This window comes from Phaenicophaeus curvirostris, chromosome 4, assembly GCF_032191515.1.
Source record: "Phaenicophaeus curvirostris isolate KB17595 chromosome 4, BPBGC_Pcur_1.0, whole genome shotgun sequence".
In the NCBI taxonomy this organism is placed as follows: Eukaryota; Metazoa; Chordata; class Aves; order Cuculiformes; family Cuculidae; genus Phaenicophaeus; species Phaenicophaeus curvirostris.
The window spans coordinates 21,631,856-21,649,797 of record NC_091395.1 but is presented as its reverse complement, the minus strand read 5'-3'; the positions used below and the strand labels follow the sequence as shown (position 1 = coordinate 21,649,797).

General features: G+C 44.7%; 1 protein-coding gene across 5 annotated transcripts; it reads left to right on the top strand.

The window, feature by feature from the left end:
- Positions 1–1,224: 1,224 nt before the first annotated feature.
- Positions 1,225–17,325, top strand: LOC138719897 (UDP-glucuronosyltransferase 2A2-like). 5 transcript variants are annotated; one of them, XM_069855474.1, is made up of 7 exons: positions 1,225–1,972; positions 3,807–4,439; positions 9,662–9,810; positions 11,089–11,220; positions 11,649–11,736; positions 12,478–12,697; positions 13,920–17,325. In XM_069855474.1, exons 1-7 carry the CDS (start codon positions 1,240–1,242, stop codon positions 14,194–14,196), a joined length of 2,232 nt encoding a protein of 743 aa, XP_069711575.1. In that variant the 5' UTR covers positions 1,225–1,239; the 3' UTR covers positions 14,197–17,325. The 5 variants fall into 5 exon arrangements, with proteins under 5 accessions (XP_069711575.1, XP_069711578.1, XP_069711576.1 ...); XM_069855477.1 differs by lacking the exon at positions 3,807–4,439; XM_069855475.1 differs by lacking the exon at positions 11,089–11,220.
- The last annotated feature ends 617 nt before the right edge of the window (positions 17,326–17,942 follow it).

The window sequence follows — 17,942 nt, the reverse complement described above, 5'->3', positions numbered from 1 at the left end:
CTTTAAGACTTTACTTTATAAATGGGCTCGAGCCTTTAGCAGCCTTACCGGGACGTCCCTTTAGCCTTTATCTTTAGTGGCGGGCAGCAGTTCCGAGCGGCGAGATCCCCTTTTTAGGGTCGATCCAGATGCGAGGAGTCAACCTTTGACCAGCAAAGTCGTCCTTTTCATCTACTGGCGGCTGCAGACCAGTCGCTTTTCTCGGCTCTGAGCAAGCATAGCAGTTCCCAGTGAAGATGGCTTTATCATGTCGGGGCTGTATCACGTCGGGGTCACCATTTGATGCCGGAGGGAAGACTCGCACAACCAATATGATTGATAAGCAAGCTTCGTTTATTCATCAGAAGGCAAGCATTATATTGCTCAGGTTCATTAATAAGCACATTTGGCAAAATCTAATTGGTTAATCATGTCTCTAACATTAGCATATACGGTTAATCATTGGTTATTGCTTATTGGTTACATTTACATAAGTTCCTTATTTTTTGCCAACTAACTCCTTCTTACTGCTAACCACAACATCCTTTTACGGTATAATGCTCTCGTCAAGGTCGTCTTACTTTTATGGTATAATGCTCTCGTCAAGGTCGTTTTGGCCTTCTCAGCTCAGCACATCTCGTGCATGTTGACATGTCCTTTGTCACGTAACCACTTCTCCACACCATACTATACAGATATCAAGGCTGTTACAATTGAAAAAAGGTATTTTTGAAAAAGACATGGTCATACATTCTCCAGCAGATCTCAGTATTCATCTAATATTGGCAGAGGTGCCACTTATTTGCTAATACCTACAGTAAATCTGCCAGTATTTACTGATACAGTAATTACACAGCTGCTGAGTTCCCCGGTTATTTGCTTTTATTTCATGGTAAGGATTCCTCACAAAAACTACAAAAAAGTATAAAAAACCAAAGGATTAAATTGCCCTCATACAAAGAGATCAGCTTGAAGGCAGATCTTTGACAGCAGCAAACACTGCTGGCACGTGCTAATCAGGGAAAGGAGCTCCCTTACGGGAGAAACTAACAGGGTAGTTGGGAAAAGTGAATCACCAAATACACGTTTCTCTCTTTTCAGACCCAAGACCAAACATGGGTTTTAGAGACCCCACCTATGTAACAGCAAACTCTTACTTTTGCTGAAAGTGCTATCGTAGAGCCTTCAACCACAACACAGAGGTGCAGCACACCCAACTGCAAGAGAACACTGCCAGGCTATCTAGCCCTTAGCCCTGCCATGGCCACAGAAGTCACCTCTAAGAAATATCTCCAGCTGCTCCTTTTCCAGATGGCTCTTCTGGGGCCTGTCTCCTGTGGGAATGTGTTGGTCTGGCCAACGGAAGGCAGCCACTGGCTGAACGTGAAGATAGTTATACAGGAACTCATCCACCGTGGGCACAGTGTTACTGTCCTGGTATCCAACGCTTCCCTCTTCATTAAGCCCAGGGCTGAGGCTACGGAGAAGTTTGAGGTCTATAATGTGCCCTTCAAGAAAGACACCATTGAGAATCTGATCAACGATGTAGTGGCATTGTGGCTGAATAACAAACCAACCACCTTGACCTTCTGGAAGTTTTACAAAGAGTTGGGAAAGCTGTCAAAAAACTGGCACCAAATGAACAGGATAATGTGTGATGCCGTGTTTACCAACCAAGAGCTGATGGTCCATCTGCAGGGGTCTGGCTATGACCTGCTGCTGTCAGACCCAGTCACCCTCTGTGGGGACCTCTTGGCTCTCAAGCTGGCCATCCCCTTCATCTATTCGCTACGCTTCTCCCCAGCCTCCACCGTGGAGAGGCACTGTGGCAAGGTCCCAGCCCCTCCATCCTACACGCCTGCAGCCCTGTCCGAGCTCACCGACTGCATGACCTTCAGCGAGAGAATAAAAAACATTGTGTCTTACCACCTGCAAGACTATGTTTTCCAGAGCTACTGGGGAGAATGGGATATTTACTATAGTAAGGTCTTAGGTAAGCCTTCTGCTACTTCACTTCTCATGACAGCCTCCTGCCTTATAACCTGTGGAGCTAGGAATCTGGTGGGGTTGTAAAGTCAGCGTCTGAGAGAGGTCAGCAAGAAGTTTGTCATCATGTCCCTGTCCGGAATAGGGAATGAGCCAGCAGGGTCCATCAGTTGCCCCCATTCCCCTCCCAGGGTGCTGTGTTGTTATGCTGTTGCATTGAGACCGGGATCAGTGGTCATCCCAATTGATGGATTTGACTTTCACCATAAGGCTTTTTAATTAATTTCATCATGATAACTTTTAATGTGGAAGTTGAAGCAACTTCCACACCATATAGGGCCCTCAGAAGGGGAGCTCAGCTAACATATTTCCCCCTCCAATGACTGCTTGCACAGAAAGCAGACAGGAACAGAGCTGTTCTCCTAATCCAGAGTATCACAACAAGGAGAGTGCAGCTGGTGAACTATAAAACAACTCTGCCACCCTCAGCTGCAATGCTGAAATGCATCCTGGCTTTGTAATATAAACTTCACTTTCATAGCTGGTTGCACAAAACAAGTTTTATTTGAAACAGAACTTTCCCCCACAAGCAAACAGTGAAAGCAACAAGTCTTCCTCTGCAGGCTTTTCTTCTGAACTGTCCTGAGTGAATATGTAGAAAAATATGTTTATTGAAGTATTGATCACATGGTCAACATACCATTTTTGCTAATGTCACATTGAGCTTATGAAAAACAGCACTTGCAAATCTCTCAGGGTCCAGCTGCCTGCAAATAGTTGGGTGCTGCAGGACCCGAAGTACACCAAGCTGCTGTCACAGGCACAGCAGATGAGGTATCTCAGCTTAGCTTCTCACAGTCCAGATGCTTCCATCACCCTCATTTTCATCCTTGAAAGGATGCTCTAGGTAGCACGTAGTGGTAGCAAAAACCTTGCACAACAACATTATGAAAACATTGTGTAGCAGGGCTGGGCGGAAGCCTAGTAATGATGATTTTTAGCATAGTGACAGAGACTCATATTATTTCTCAATTCCACTTCAGAAGGGTGACTGTAAATAAAACTGTTTAACAGATTTTCTGGTTCAACTTATAGTGCATAATTGGCACCTAGTGGCAGGTAGGACAACCCACACCATCACCTACCAGCTCTGGCCTCCCACAATGCACACGCTCGAAGAGGTGAGTTCACATGAGGATAGTCTTACTCTGATACTGGAGTCACTTTCTGTGTAGTTTCATCCACTTCAAGATGCAACTCTTTAGCGTGGATCACCACCTTAAGTGCACTGTAAACAGATATTCACTGGCTTCATGAAGCAAAAAGGTGCCCACACAGTGGGCGAACACCTTCACTCCATACCCAGCTGTGCTTCACAGAGCCAGAAGAATGAAAAAGTCACCTCATCTATCAAACAAATAACATAGAGGCTGCAGTTAGACAGGCAGGGGGGCCAGGATGACCAACAGGACATAATCCTTGCTGCACTGTGCGCCTCAGGACGTACAGCTCTCCCTGCTGCTCCAGACAAAGCACATCTTCCACCTTTAACAAGGTATTTACCACCAGATGGTGCCAACTGGTCCTAGTAATATTTTTCTCCAGGAAAACATGCCATAGTTCAGCACAGAGTTTCACAACAGCTAGCTCTGCACCCTGCCCTTGGGAGCAAGGCATGTTACACACGCCTACTCAGCCTGGAAGTTCTGTTGTTTCCGGTGAAGGAAGGCCGTGGGCTCATTGCCACATGGAGCGGGCTATGGCTGGGAAGGATGTGGCAGTGCTGTGGCTGCTGGCTGTGTTGGGCTGGGGGTCCGGCGGGAAGGTGTTGGTCTGGCCAGCTGACAACAGCCACTGGCTGAACATGGAGTACATACTCCAGGAGCTTGTGAACCGGGGCCACGAGGTGACCGTGCTGATGCCTTCATGCTTCCTCATCCTCGACACCGTACGTCCCTCACCATTCCAGCTTGAGGTGGTTGAGGTGCCAGTCACCAAAAAGGAGATGGCTGCCTTACTGGAAGAAACTTTCTATTTTTGGTTTTATGAGGAGAGAAAACTACATATCTGGGAAGGTATTTACAAGATAGGTCAGCTGGCGCAGAGGATGAAGAACGTAACCAAAGTAATTTGCGATGAAGTCCTGAAGAATGTGGCACTGCTAGAGAGGCTGAAGGCATCCAACTTTGATGTCCTTTTGGCAGACCCACTGATGCCCAGTGGGGAGCTGTTTGCTGAGAAGCTGGGTATCCCCCTCGTGTACACCATCCGGTTCTCCGTTGGTAACACGATAGAGCGGCTCTGTGGGGCACTCCCAACACCTCCTTCCTACGTACCAGCCATCCTAAGTGGCCTAACAGATAGGATGTCCTTCCGGGAAAGGCTAAAAAACATCTTTGCCTACACTGTGCAGGATATAATATATCATTACCTACTCTGGGGAAGCTGGGATCAATACTACAGTGATGTTTTAGGTAAGGCTGCTCTTACTACTTGAAATTACATCTGCTGCACACACAAGAGTAAGTAGCCAGAGCACAAATTAGGAGCAAGACAGCCCTGAACTCACTCTCCTTTCTTCAAAGTTCCTGTGTCATGTCAAACAATCCAGGGAAGCACAAATATTACCTGTTAATCCTGACCTGCTACACTAGTTTGTACAGGTACTTCTAGGATAGATAAAACAGCGCTAAAGCCACTTGAGACAGAGCTCATCTGTCATATTCATAGATGGATGATGACAAATACTAGGAACAGCAAAATGGTACCATGCACCCCCCAAACACTAGTACTGAATTAAAACTTTTGCAGTAGAAATAAAAATTGGTTTTGTAAAGCCTTACAAGAATACATTTTTTTTCCTGTAGCGCCCTTCTTGCTTGCTAGCTTATCTCAAAAAGAGAGACAATGGACTCCTCCGGTCTTCTAAAGCCTTGGGAGAGCAGCTGAGCACCAGTATGCTGTGATAAGAGGCCCTCAGCAGAGACCTGTCTCTTTTATATTTTCTAGAAGTATCTAGAAGAAATATTAGAAGACAGCTATGTTTATTCATAAGTTGGTTTTTTTTTTAATAATAGTTGCATAATAATTTTCACATTTTTGCTCTCATTATTGTAATGCTCAAAAGGAAACAGGGCAAATATACACGTATTGTTGGTGGGCACATAAAATAGGTATTATTTCAATATAGGGCTCTAGGTGTTGGGTTTTTTTTATATATTCCACTAGTAGGGTGTAGGTTTGCTAAGAGAGCTAAGATGTTAAGACGTCCCACTATCAGAGAACCTCGCTGTGTGTTTACTTGTGTTGGTTATCATATTTGACAGAGACTAGAAAATCTTGTGCTGGTAGAAGTATGGTTTGCTGATCTCCTGTTGCGTGAGCCTCAGAGCTGCTTGGAACTTTCGTTGTCTTTTTTATTGTTAAATGTGGGGTTTAGTATTTAAGTTTGCAGTGCAATACCTGATTTCTTACATGTGTTAGCTTAGCTCTTCTCTACCCTGACTGAGCTATGCTTTGATCTGGAATGTATCCAGTCCTGAAGGAGGCATGAAAGGAAGGGGCAATGTCCCAGCTCCTGCAGTGTACACACATACCTTTTTGTCCTCCTTGGAAAACCTTCTTCAGGGTTCTTATTATTCTAGCTGCTTTTCTAGAGCTACCTAAAGACTTTTTCAAGTTGAAGCACGATGAAAGACTGCTTGCTCCAGTGTCAGTCTAGTGAGGGGACCTCATGTGGTGGTGCTGGTCTCCTGGAGGAGTGCTCAGACCCTTTTTTAGACTCAGGTTGAGCCTCACCCACCCTGTGACCAGGAGAGAGCAGCTGCTTGCTCTTTTCCCCAAGCACTTCAGTAGGATGAAATACTTCCACTACATCTGCAGGATACAGTCAAGAGGAGAAACTAGGTCTGTTGTCTTGGCAGTATCTGTCTTGGAATGCTTAGGAAGATACAGCATCTTCCTAAGAGAAGTCACAGAAGCAATAAGGCAAGCAAAACCTGTGCTCTTCACGTCCTCCTGTTTCTCTCCTGGGGTGGCCTGATGCTGGAGTCATCTCTACCAGGACTGTGTATTTCCAGTAGCAGTGCTGTGTGTCCACAGCATCCAGACTAGAGCAACCTGTGGGCTAGTTGTGAATTACTGCAGGACGTTTTGTACCTAGCAAAAGGGGAGATTAAAATTACAGCTGGTTTTACAAGTAGATTATTTCTGCCAGGGAAAAGCAATAAATGTAGACTGTAGTCAAGTGGTAAGACTAGGTTCATCTTGTAGCTGCCAAAAAAGTCCTATGGGCTGCTCACATGCTTTCCCTAGCTCGGGCTCCTTCTTGGTGTAGGAATGTGCATCTTCATCTTGAAGATCTGGTATGAGGGGTATACTGATTTTGGCTGGAATATAATTAATTTTCTTCTTAGTAGCCTGCATGGGGCTATATTTTGGATTTGTGATGAAAGGAGTGTTGATAATGTAGGGATGGTTTAGTTATTGGTGAACAGTGACAAGACTTTTTCTGCTTCTCCTATTGCTCCTTCTGGTAAGTAGGCTGGAGGTGCACAAGGAGCTGGGAGGGGGCACAGCCCAGACAGCTGACCACAGCTGATCAAAGGGATATTCCACACCTTGAGATGTTGCGCTCATCAGAAAAAAAGCTGGTGGGGGGAGAAATTTGCCAGGGCTGCTGTTGCTCAGGGACTGGCTGGGCATTGGCTGTCTGGTGGTGAGAAATAGTTCCTTTTTTTGCGTGTTTTTTGCATGGTGAGGAATACTTCTTTTTGTGGTGAGCAGAAACAGGAGTTCCTGTCATTCTGAGATCAGCTATGGCTCTGCAGGAGACTCCAGAATGGGATCTACTGCTTGCTCACTCCTCCTATTCTGACATGCCCTCTTGTCAAGGGTGGCAGCAAGTAGATCTCGCTTTTATTGGCTGGCACTAGAATGTTTATACACTGGAGTAGTGAACTGTTTCCAGATCAGTCGGACCAGAATTGTACACACGCTGCTGAGATGGTGGAGCCAAGGTTCCCCTGGCTACTCTGGGCCTGTGCTTGCTGCTGGAGCGTTGGCTTTTGTGGGAAGGTGGTGGTCTGGCCCACCGATGCAAGTCACTGGATCAATATCAAAGTGCTGCTGGAAGAGCTGGTTCTCCGGGGTCATGAAGTGACTGTGCTGGTGCCCTCAAGCAACCTGCTAATCAACTATGAAGATACTTCCTCCCCCTTCACCTTTGAGGTTTTGCAAGTCCCCTTTACTCAGAAGACCTTGGATGCTCTAATGGATGACTTCCTCAATTTCTGGTTGAATGACATCTCTAATCACTTCCCCTGGGAGATCATGTGGAAAGTAAAAGAAGACCTGAAGATTTTTACCAACATTTCAAAGCAAATCTGTGACACCTTCTTGATGAACCCTCAGCTGATAGCAAAGCTGCAGCAGGCCAAGTTTGATATTCTAGTAGCTGATGCCTTTTCTGTAGGTGGGGAGCTTGTAGCAGAAATCCTAGGAATTCCTTTTGTCTACAGCTTCCGCTTCTCTGATGCGAATACAGTAGAGAGGCTGTGTGGTGGGCTCCCATCCCCACCTTCTTATGTGCCTGCTAGCACAAAAGGATTGACAGACCAGATGTCCTTCATGGAAAGACTACAGAACTTTCTCTTTTACTTTTACATGGATATGTTTTTTTTGAACCTTTGGCAAGAGGAATGGGATGGATACTACAGTAATGTCTTAGGTAAGGCAGCTGTCGAGTGGTTTCTCCTCTTGTATAGGTTGTGCCTTTTGAATGTTTTGGGAGCTCAGTGCTGTTATTTCAAGATACTCCCTTGCAATAGTCAGCAGAGAGGGTAATCTTGCTTTGGTCACATGGATGCTGTGCTTTCCCTTTTAAGCCTGGTCTAGTCTAACAGGCACCAGAGCAGTTTTGCTCCAGTTCCTCTCCAGGACCTTTAAATCACATAGTTCTAATTTTTCTAAGTGATGGTACTGCTGGTGAGCTCTTGCTTATGAGTCGTATGCCTATTGTAGTGCTTTCAGAGGACAGTTGTTACCTCTTCATCCGGGTAAGAGGCACTTCTGCAATTAAGATGGTTGTAGATAAACTCTGGAGGGTAAAATCATTCCTTTATTAAATGTAAGGAACTGGAAACAGCTCCGCTGACAGCATAGGGATGGAGTTAACCATGTTGTAAATAGGAACACCATCTCTCTGCATCATCTGGAGAACTGTAGAGCAGAAATGTCCTCTTCATTGACACTGCATGCATTGTCTGGAGGTGTCATCTTGCAACCATGTGTAATACAAGATGTGAAGTGTGAGTTCATATTCTCCATTAATGGATGCTAAGAACTGTCACCTTGCCCTTTCATCCACCATTTAGAATTTGAAATATAATCAAATACAATACATACGTGACATTTTTATTCCAACCTAGTACAATTCAGACTTGGTACAAAGTCTGTTAAAGAGACATTTTAGTTCAATGGACTTTGAATCTTGTAAGGAATATCTGTGTTTAGGCTGATAATGAGAGAATAGCAGGCGCAAGGGCTGCTGTTCTATTGCCCTCCAATCTCTTCCTGCATTTCGCAAGAATGCCTCAGTGCCCTGCAAAATAGTCCTTTTTCCCTGGATAGATTTTTTAATACTGCTTAGGACTTCATTACACCTTTATATCACTCTACTTGTAACACAGGCTTAATTTTCACTCCAGTAACTTTGTAACTGACTTGTTGCTCTTTACTTAAAACATAAAATAAAATAAAATAAAATAAAATAAAATAAAATAAAATAAAAAAAAAAAATACTAGTGTTAATTGTAGTGCAGATCAAGTAGTATAAGAAAATGCCATATGTATAACTTTTATTTCGCTGCTTATTTTGCTTTGTTCCTGCTTGTGTGAGGCTGTCTTCAGACAATTTTTTACCAGCACTTCTAGCCCTTCTACTCCCCAGTTCTGCTTTGTGGGGAAAACGCTAAAAAGGCAACATGTAGCATGTGCCTGAAAAAATATATTTTCCCAGATGGGAAGCTTTAAAACAGTTTTAAACATTGGATTTTTTCTTTGGATGGATTTCTAGAGACGCTGGATTTTGCATGAAATGACATTTCTGGATTTGGCCGAATTTTCCCAGTATGAGTCAGAAGGAGCTGACCCGAGAGAACCAGGGATGGCCGTACCTGTCTTTTCTTGTAGTCTGGGCAGCCACTGACTGAGTCACCATTTGAAAAATGCCACGGAACATTGTTTGAAAACGTACCTCCTCCCTGACTAGTAATCATCACTACATGATTAATTTATTTTTTGTTTGGAACTAAGTTTTCTGTGATTGTTCTCTTACCCAAAGTGTATTTTTATTGCATGCACAGGCAATGAACTTTTTCAGTAGTACCAGAACAGCACTTCCATATCACAGAAACTAAAGGCTTCCCAATCACTATTGTACTGCTGTAAATTAATCCTGAAGGTTCAAAATCCTTTCAGAAATAGCATTACCTTGTGTGTGGCAACCTGCCAATGCTGAACCCAGGACAGGGCAAAGATTAGGTCTGGGTTTGCCCATGTTTTCATTTCATGCATTATTTGATATAATGAACTGACAGGGTGTGCCAAAGGACAAAGGCAAGGCTCCTATTTTGCAATCTGCAACAAACAACGCTGTTCCCGTGGGTGTTGTAATCCTCTTGTACTTTGTCCACAGGAAGGCCCACAACTCTTTGTGAGACGATGGGGAAAGCAGAGATATGGCTAATAAGAACATACTGGGATATTGAATTTCCTCGCCCTTTGCTGCCCAACTTTGAATTCGTTGGAGGACTTCATTGCCAGCCTGCAAAGCCGTTACCAAAGGTATCCTGGCTTTGTTCTGCCATTGGTTGGTTGGTTGCTCAGTAGAACAGAACCCGTTTCTCTCCTTGATCACCCGTGCAAGCCATGTCCTGAGAAAGCTGATTTGTAAAGAAGATGCACTGCTGCTGGTGAGGAGAAAGGAACTATTTAGCAATCTATCTGTACTTGTGCAAACTAAGGGCAAGGCTTGCAGCCTGTTGTCTTAAAAGAAGGCAGCTGGGATAAACAGAAGGGAATACAGTAGGAAAAATAGGTTTTACCTCAGAGTAGTTAAATGAAAGATTTAATTCTAAGGTACAGACTTGCAACCCATGATAACATTGAACTAACGGACACAAAAAGGCACTGTGATGGGACAAATTCTTCAGACAAAATGAAGTCAAGTCCTGCAGAAAGAGAAGACTGATAAACACTTTTTCTATTGTTGCTTTGTTTAAGACATCTTAAAGGGAATAAAATACTCAGCATCTCCAGCCTACACTCTGCTGTGACTGGCAATATTCAGGTGGAATTTGAAACTCCTAAATACTGATGACAGGAACTTGACAAGCTCTGGTTTGGATTACCACTCCTGCAGAAACCTGAGAGGAGGTAGCATATTTTCAGTGCAAGTTGTCCCTCTTCCAGGCAGCAGGGGTTAAATTGGGTGAGGTTCTCTTTTGGATACTATTACACCATTTCCCATTACAGTAACTGAAAAAAGGAACAGGAAGACCTATTGGTATGATTTGTGGAAAATTTGTTAAACAAAACGTGCTGTATTGCAAGAAGAAGTAGAGAACTGGCTGACTAACAAAGTAATAGCAGTGACGCAATGAATGTCTGATTAGGATGCTGAAAAACCCTGTCAGTTGTCAGCACTGCTCCTTCCTGCAGAGCTACAAAATGTGAAGTAGTAGTGGAGTGTAGTAGTAGTGATTTTCCAGGAAAATCCAGAACTATGACTGACTAGGCTAGAAAGGGTGACATGGGGTATGGCCCTCTCAGGCTAGTGCCGGGATCCACTCCCACTGCTTGTGCTCTGAAAGAATTGTGTCTTGAAACTGCTTGACTTTCTTTCAAAAAGACAAAGCTGCCCTTTGTCTCAATTTGCCCTGCTCCTTCTTGGGGAGAAGTTTTGCACAGTGCCAAGTTTATCTTTGTAATGCCCTTCTCACAGCAGAGGTGCCCATACCCCTCAGTCATTAGATAAGCTAAAAAGGTTATGTCCTCTCTTCACAGAAATCTGAGTAATCAGCAGTGCACAATTACTCTTAGTATGTTTTCTGCCTTTCCTAGGAAATGGAGGAATTTGTTCAGAGCTCAGGGGAACACGGCATCGTGGTATTCTCGCTCGGTTCTATGGTCTACAACCTAACTGATGAAAAAAGTAATGTGATTGCCAGAGCCCTCAGCCAGCTTCCACAAAAGGTGAATTTCCTTTCAAATCAAAATCAATTTCCCATGGTTTTTGTCACTTCTGTTGCCTTCAGAGAGCCTTTTACACTTGGACTGGCCTGTTTTTCATCTGCATCTCTGCTGGATGTGCTGTAGCCAGGAAGTTGGGCTCTGCAGAGAGGCAGACTGCTGAGTCTCCTGACGGGGAGTTCTGGCATATCCCCTTCTCCGAAGCAAATGATGTGGATGTGTCTGCATAGGCCAAAGTATGAAAATCACTCTGTGCAGTTTTTATAATGTGTACACAATGATTAATCAAAGAGCTAAACTGGAGCCAAAGCTGTTTGAATGACTGGGAAAAGACACATGGGTTTGAGATAAACCCCTACATTACAAGTAGAAGGACATACAGAAGGGCATGTCACGTGCTCTATGTTTATCTTATTCTTCCTTTGTTCAAGGTCCTCTGGCGGTACAAAGGAAAGAAACCAGAAAACCTGGGCTCCAACACCAGGATTTACGACTGGATACCCCAAAATGACCTGCTTGGTGAGCTAGATTCTATCCAGGTTGCATTGCACTCTTGGAAAAACTGTTTTCTTTGTTTTTCCACTGAAATGGCCTATTCAGGCAAAAGAAGCATGTAGCACTTGTAGCTACAACTAGTTTCGTGTCTTCAGCAGCAGAGGTTTGCTCTTGGAGCCTTAATTTCCTAGCCTGCTTTTGAATTTAAGTTGAGAGGCTGTACAAGAATGACAGAAGATTCCACCAGGCTGTGAAGTGAGTAGGGAGCAGTGGCCACAGAAGGCAGAAACTTCAGCTTAGCTATCAAGACGGATCTCAAAAGCAAAAGGCTCTGTCTTACAGAGCTTAGTGGCAATTGTCTGGAAAAGCTCAGAAGCACCTGTAGTCAGAGTAAATATCGAAATAGTCATGTACTCTGGAGATGAATTTGGCCTCTGCAGTTAATCTCCAGGGCTCGTTCTTCAAAATGCTTGACCTAAGCAACAGGGACCTGCTGTGAACCCAATACCATGTAAAACCTGAAACCGCACAACAGCAGAAGGGCTGAAGTAACTCTGGTAGTCTAGAGGAACATGTTGGTTCACACATTACGTTGAAATATATATAAATGTGTGAAAGCTAACATGCAAGCTCCGATGCTGATAGAGAGGTCAGGGCTGTCTCCTTCTCTTAGTGCATTTGACGGGGTAGTTTGCAATGCTCGTGTCCCAGTGAACACGATCTGCCACAGCTGCTGTTACACATGCCTCTCCTTCCCTGTTCCAGGCCACCCCTTGACAAAGGCCTTTATCACTCATGGTGGGACCAATGGGATCTATGAAGCTATCTACCATGGGATCCCAATGGTTGGGATGCCCATGTTTGCTGACCAGTTTGACAATGTTGCTCACATGAGGGCAAAGGGAGCTGCAGTTGAGCTGGATTTCAGCACTCTGAAGACACAGGACCTAGTTGATGCACTGAATACCATCATTAACAATTCCACGTGAGTTCTGTTCTGGCCTTACAGTAGATGAGGTTATTAAAATCTTGGGCTGCTCTGTGAGAAATCCTGCTGTCTCTTCTGGGAATAAAAAATACAGAGTAGTTGAAGTGTAAGTTTCAGATGAAAACCATCCTTCATTTCTGAGAATCAGCATTTCTCAGAAAGGAAAGGTCAATAATTTGATTTTCTTTTACCCCCATTTTATGATCCCTTTAAGCAGCTCCTGAGAGAGGTCTCTGCCAGTTTAAATCCTCTGGAGGCTCTGGGTGACAATTCTAGTTGTATTGTGTCTACTCTGTCTGTAGCCACAACAATTCTTTCTCCTACCCCTGAGTCAGGTTACTGTACCTATCAGCCAGTGAATTGGAGGCTAAGGATGCCCAGCAGCTGGGATCCCTTGCTAAAGATAACGCCATTGACAAAAAATGGTTGGGAAAAAAGCATGAGTACTCAGTCTTTGATAGCAACTCCTGTTAAGTGTGAAGGACAAGTATCCCTTCAGGAAGGAAATTCCGAATTCCTGAAGCAAATGGAACAATATTAATGGAAGTATCCAGCATCTGAGGAAATTAGCTGTGGTTGAGGTGATCTACAACAACCTGGATGATGACCAGGCATCCAGAGACCCTGGAAAATTAAATCTAGTGCACGTGTCCCCTTGCTAACTTCCCTCTTAGTTTTATTGCTGAGTATGATGTCATATGGTATGGAATATCCATTTGGTCCATTGGAGTGAGCTGTCCCAGCTGTGCTCCCTCCCAACTTCTTGTGCCACTCCAGCCTACTTGCTGGCAGGGCAGTGTGAGAAGCAGAAAAGGCCTTGACATATCCCTGTACTATAAACCATTTTCAGGACAAATCCAAAACATAGCCTCATCCTACCTACAGTGAAGAAAATTAACTCTATCCTAGCCCACACCAGCGCACTATATTATACTGGAACAGCAAATGCTGCAAATGTTTCCATGTTGCTTTTTTTTAAAGGAGTATCTGGAATTATTTTTAATAGTTTTTCTTTACAGAAAATTTGCTTTCTCTATTACTGTTCATAACTCAAATTTATGCAGATAGGAGTAGACTGGACCAGTTTCAAATATATTTAAATAACATCAATGGACATAAAAGCAGGGCTGTCTGCCTTCCTCAAGAGGGCTGCCAGCTGCTGGATGGGTGGTTTCAGGAATCAGTGACAGATCTCCTTGGTTTCTCCTTTTCTTCCCAGCTATAAGGAAAATGCTCTGAGATTATCCAAGATACACCATGACCAGCCAATTAAGCCTCTGGACAGAGCTGTCTTCTGGATTGAATTTGTCATGCGTCACAAAGGGGCAAAGCACTTGAGACCAGCTGCTCACCATCTCACCTGGTACCAGTACCACTGTCTGGATGTTCTGGCGTTCTTGTTCACCTGTACAGCCATTGCTGTCTTCATTCTTGTCAAGTGCTGCTTATTTTGCTGCAGGAGGTGTGGCAGGGTTGCAAAGAGAAAGAAAGAATAGACATCCACATAAGCACTTTTTCTCCTCCTAGGCTGATTCAGCAAGGCATTTATGCACATTTGTTGGTGAATAAAACTATTAGGATCTGCTTTAAGCTGGGCATGAAGTATCCTGTTGAACTTCGTCATGTTAAAAAGATGTTGTGGGGTAGAGCTGCTTATTTATCAAGAAAATTCCTTCTGTCCTAAGTAAGATCGAATTAAAGTCGCTTTATCCCTTGGGAGCCTGTTAGCAGATCACAAACGGTCCCTAAAATAGTAGATGCTGCTCTAACTTTTCAAATTATTTTTTGTATATTTCATAAATTCAGCCTTCCCATGTGTAGAACTGTGGGTCACTCAACCTGCAACTCATCTCCTTACCTTAACTCTCTCCTCTCCTATGAAGACACCCAGGATGCACAACTGAAATACCTCTCTCCAGACTGGACAGCAAAGCTATCTCAGAGGGTCCTAAAAAGCACCTGTCTAAACAGACAAGATCATGAAAAACTGGCAGTGCAAGCAGCTGGTGAAGTCTGCACCATCACATTTTTACAAATCTATGGAGTACCTGGGGACCGAGGGGAGACCAGTCCTAAAGCCAGCAGAGAAATTATTTTTCTGAGAATCATTTCTCTTTTCCATTCACTCTGGAGTTCTGCTGCAGAGGCCATCACTCTTAACTGCAACACTATAGGGATGTGAAAACCACCTGTCAGGAACTTGCCTGTCTTAACTCCCAAATGCCTGAGCCATGTTAACTGATAAATGCTGGAAAAGCTCCAGAGATGGAACTTAGAATCATAGAATCACCAGGTTGGAAAAGACTTCTTGGTTCATCGAGTCCAACCTTTCCCGTCTGCCACTAAACCATGGCCCTGAACACCTCGTCTACCTATCTTTTTAACACTTCCAGGGATGGTGACTCAACCACCTCCCTGAGCAGCCTGTTCCAATGCCCAAGGACCCTTTCTGTGAAAAATTTTTTCCTGATATCCAGCCTGAGCCTACCCTGGCGTAGCTTGAAGGCCATTCCCTCTTGTCCTTTCTCCTGTCACTTGGGAGAAGAGGCCAGCTCCCTTCTCTCTACAGCCTCCTTCCAGGTAGTTGTAGAGAGCAAGAAGGTCTCCCCTCAGCCTCCTCAAGATTAAACAATCCCAGTTCCCTCAGCCGCTCCTCGTAAGACTTGTTCTTCAGCCCCTTCACCAGCTTCATTGCTCTTCTCTGGACTCGCTTCAGAGCCTCAACATCCTTCTTGTGGTGAGGGGCCCAGAACTGAACACAGGATTCGAGAAGCGGTCTCACCAGTGCCGAGTACAGAGGGAGAATAACCTCCCTGGACCTGCTGGTCACGCCATTTCTGAGACAAGCCAAGATGCCATTGGCCTTCTTGGCCACCTGGGCACACAGCTGGCTCACATTCAATCCCTGTCAACCAGCACCCTCAGGTCCTTCTCCTCCGGGCAGCTCTCCAGCCAGACTTCTCCTAGTCTGTAGCACTGCATAGGGTTGTTGTGTTGCCTCTCTTGCATGTGCTTCATGATAGCACTCAAGATCACCTGTTCCATGACTTTTCCAGGCACTGAGGTCAGACTGACAGGCCTGTAGTTTCCCGAGTCCTCCGTCCAACCCTTCTTGTATATGGGCACAACATCAGCCTCCAGTCAAGTGGCACTTCCCCAGTCAGCCAGGACTGCTGGAAGATGATGGAAAGGAGCTGGTGGTGGCAAGCACATCCGCCAGCTCCCTCAATACCCTTGGTGGATCCCATCTGGCCTCATAGATTTGTGAGTGTCTAATTGGCCAAGCAAGTCTCTAACCAGCTCCTCTTGCATCACGGGAGCTTTGTTCTGCTCCTCTAACTCCTGGGTGTGTACACACAGGGAACAGTTTTCCTTACCATTAAAGGCTGAGGCAAAGAAGGCATTAAGTACCTCAAGCCTTGTCCTCATCCCTTGTCACAGTTGTTCCCTTTGCATCCAATAAAGACTGAATATTCTCCCTGGCCTTCCTTTTACTATCGATATATTTATAGAAAGATTTTTTTATTATCTTTCACCAAACGGGCCAGTCTAAGGTCTAGTGGGGCTTTAGCCCTCCTGATTTTTCCTCTGCATGACCTCACTTCCTCAGTGTAGTCCACCCAAGATGCCTGCCCCTTCTTCCAAAGTTTATTGACATTCCTCTTCTGATGTCCACCCAGATCTCCCTGCTCAACCAGGCTATTTTTTTCCCCGCCAGCTCATTTTCCAGCACATGGGGATGGCTTGCTCCTGCACTGCCAGGATTTCTGTCTTGAAGAGCACCCAGCCCTCGTGGGCTCCCTTGCCCTTAAGGACTGTCTTCCATGGGACTTTATCAACCAGCCTTCTGAACAGTCCAAAGTCTGCCCTCTGGAAGGTTAATGTGACTGTTCTGCTAACCCCTCTCCTCATCTCACCTAGAACTGAGAATTCTACCATCTCATGATCGCTTTGACCCAGGCGTCCTCCAACCGTCACATCCCCCACAAGGCCTTCTCTGTTCACAAACAGGTCCAGGAAGACGCCTTCCCTTGTCAGCTCTTTCATCAGTTGTGCAAGGAAGTTGTCTTCCACACACTCCAGGAACCTCCTAGACTGCTTCCTCTCTGCTGTATTGTACTTCCAGCAGACATCTGGTAGGTTAAAGTCTCCCCCAAGGACAAGAGCTAGCGATCTTGAGACTTCTCTCAGTTGTTTGTAGAAGACCTCATCAGCTTCTTTTTCTCGGCTGGGTGGTCTATAACAGACCCCTATAGCATCTGCCTTCTTGTCGGCTCTTCTGATTTTTAGTTGCAAAGAAGTAACATTTCATGTGGGAACAGTGCCACAGTCACTTGACTTGCTTGATAAGTTGGTGGGAAAATAATTCTGCTCCTGGCTCAGGTAGAGTGGTAGCAAACACAGCATTCTTGAAATTGTTCAAGGTACACTTAACGAGGAAAAGCCTACCAAAAGAATGCAAGTTCAAGTCCCCTGTTCTAGGTCAGGTTATTCCACTGCTGTGCCAGCTTACTCAAGAAGGAACCTGCCCCCATTTTAACTTGTATCTGCTGTATTCGGAACGCTGCAGAATTGTTTTCACACAGAAGAGGCTGAGAAAACATTTGTTTACATAATAAAATTCCCTACACTACAGTGACTTGGTTTTTTTTGCATTGTCAATAGTTTCAACCTCTGCTTAAATCTCTTTATGCTACATCATTTACAAAAACTCAAGTGAATTGTTTCCAAACTAAAGAGGGGTTGGAAAAAGACTAGCGCTCCTCATGGTAACTTTGGTACATCGTTCCTGTGGTCATGACGGGATCATATGCAGGAATATGCATATTGAAATATGCATTCTGAACAGGAAGAGGAACAGCATGACATTCAGACCCCAGATCTGAAAGGTTTCACTGTAACTGTTCATCATATTTGGTCCCTGGGCACAGCCCTGCCATGCTTGATCACTAACAGCCCTCATCACCCACCCCGTAAGCAGATTTGCTGAGAGGTTACTTTGGTTGCCAGGTCATCAAGTCTCCCTAGCATACAGGGTAGGCACTAGTCAGATAGGGCTAAAAGACACTGGAAACAAGACAGCCAGAAAAAGTTGAACAGAGAAATTGGTCTGCAGTCACTTTCATTGAATCATAGAACAGTTCAGGTTGGAAAGGACCTTACAGATCACCCAAGTTCCAAGCCCACTGCATGGGCAGGGACACCTCCCACCAGACCAGGCTGCCAAGGCCTCATTGAACCT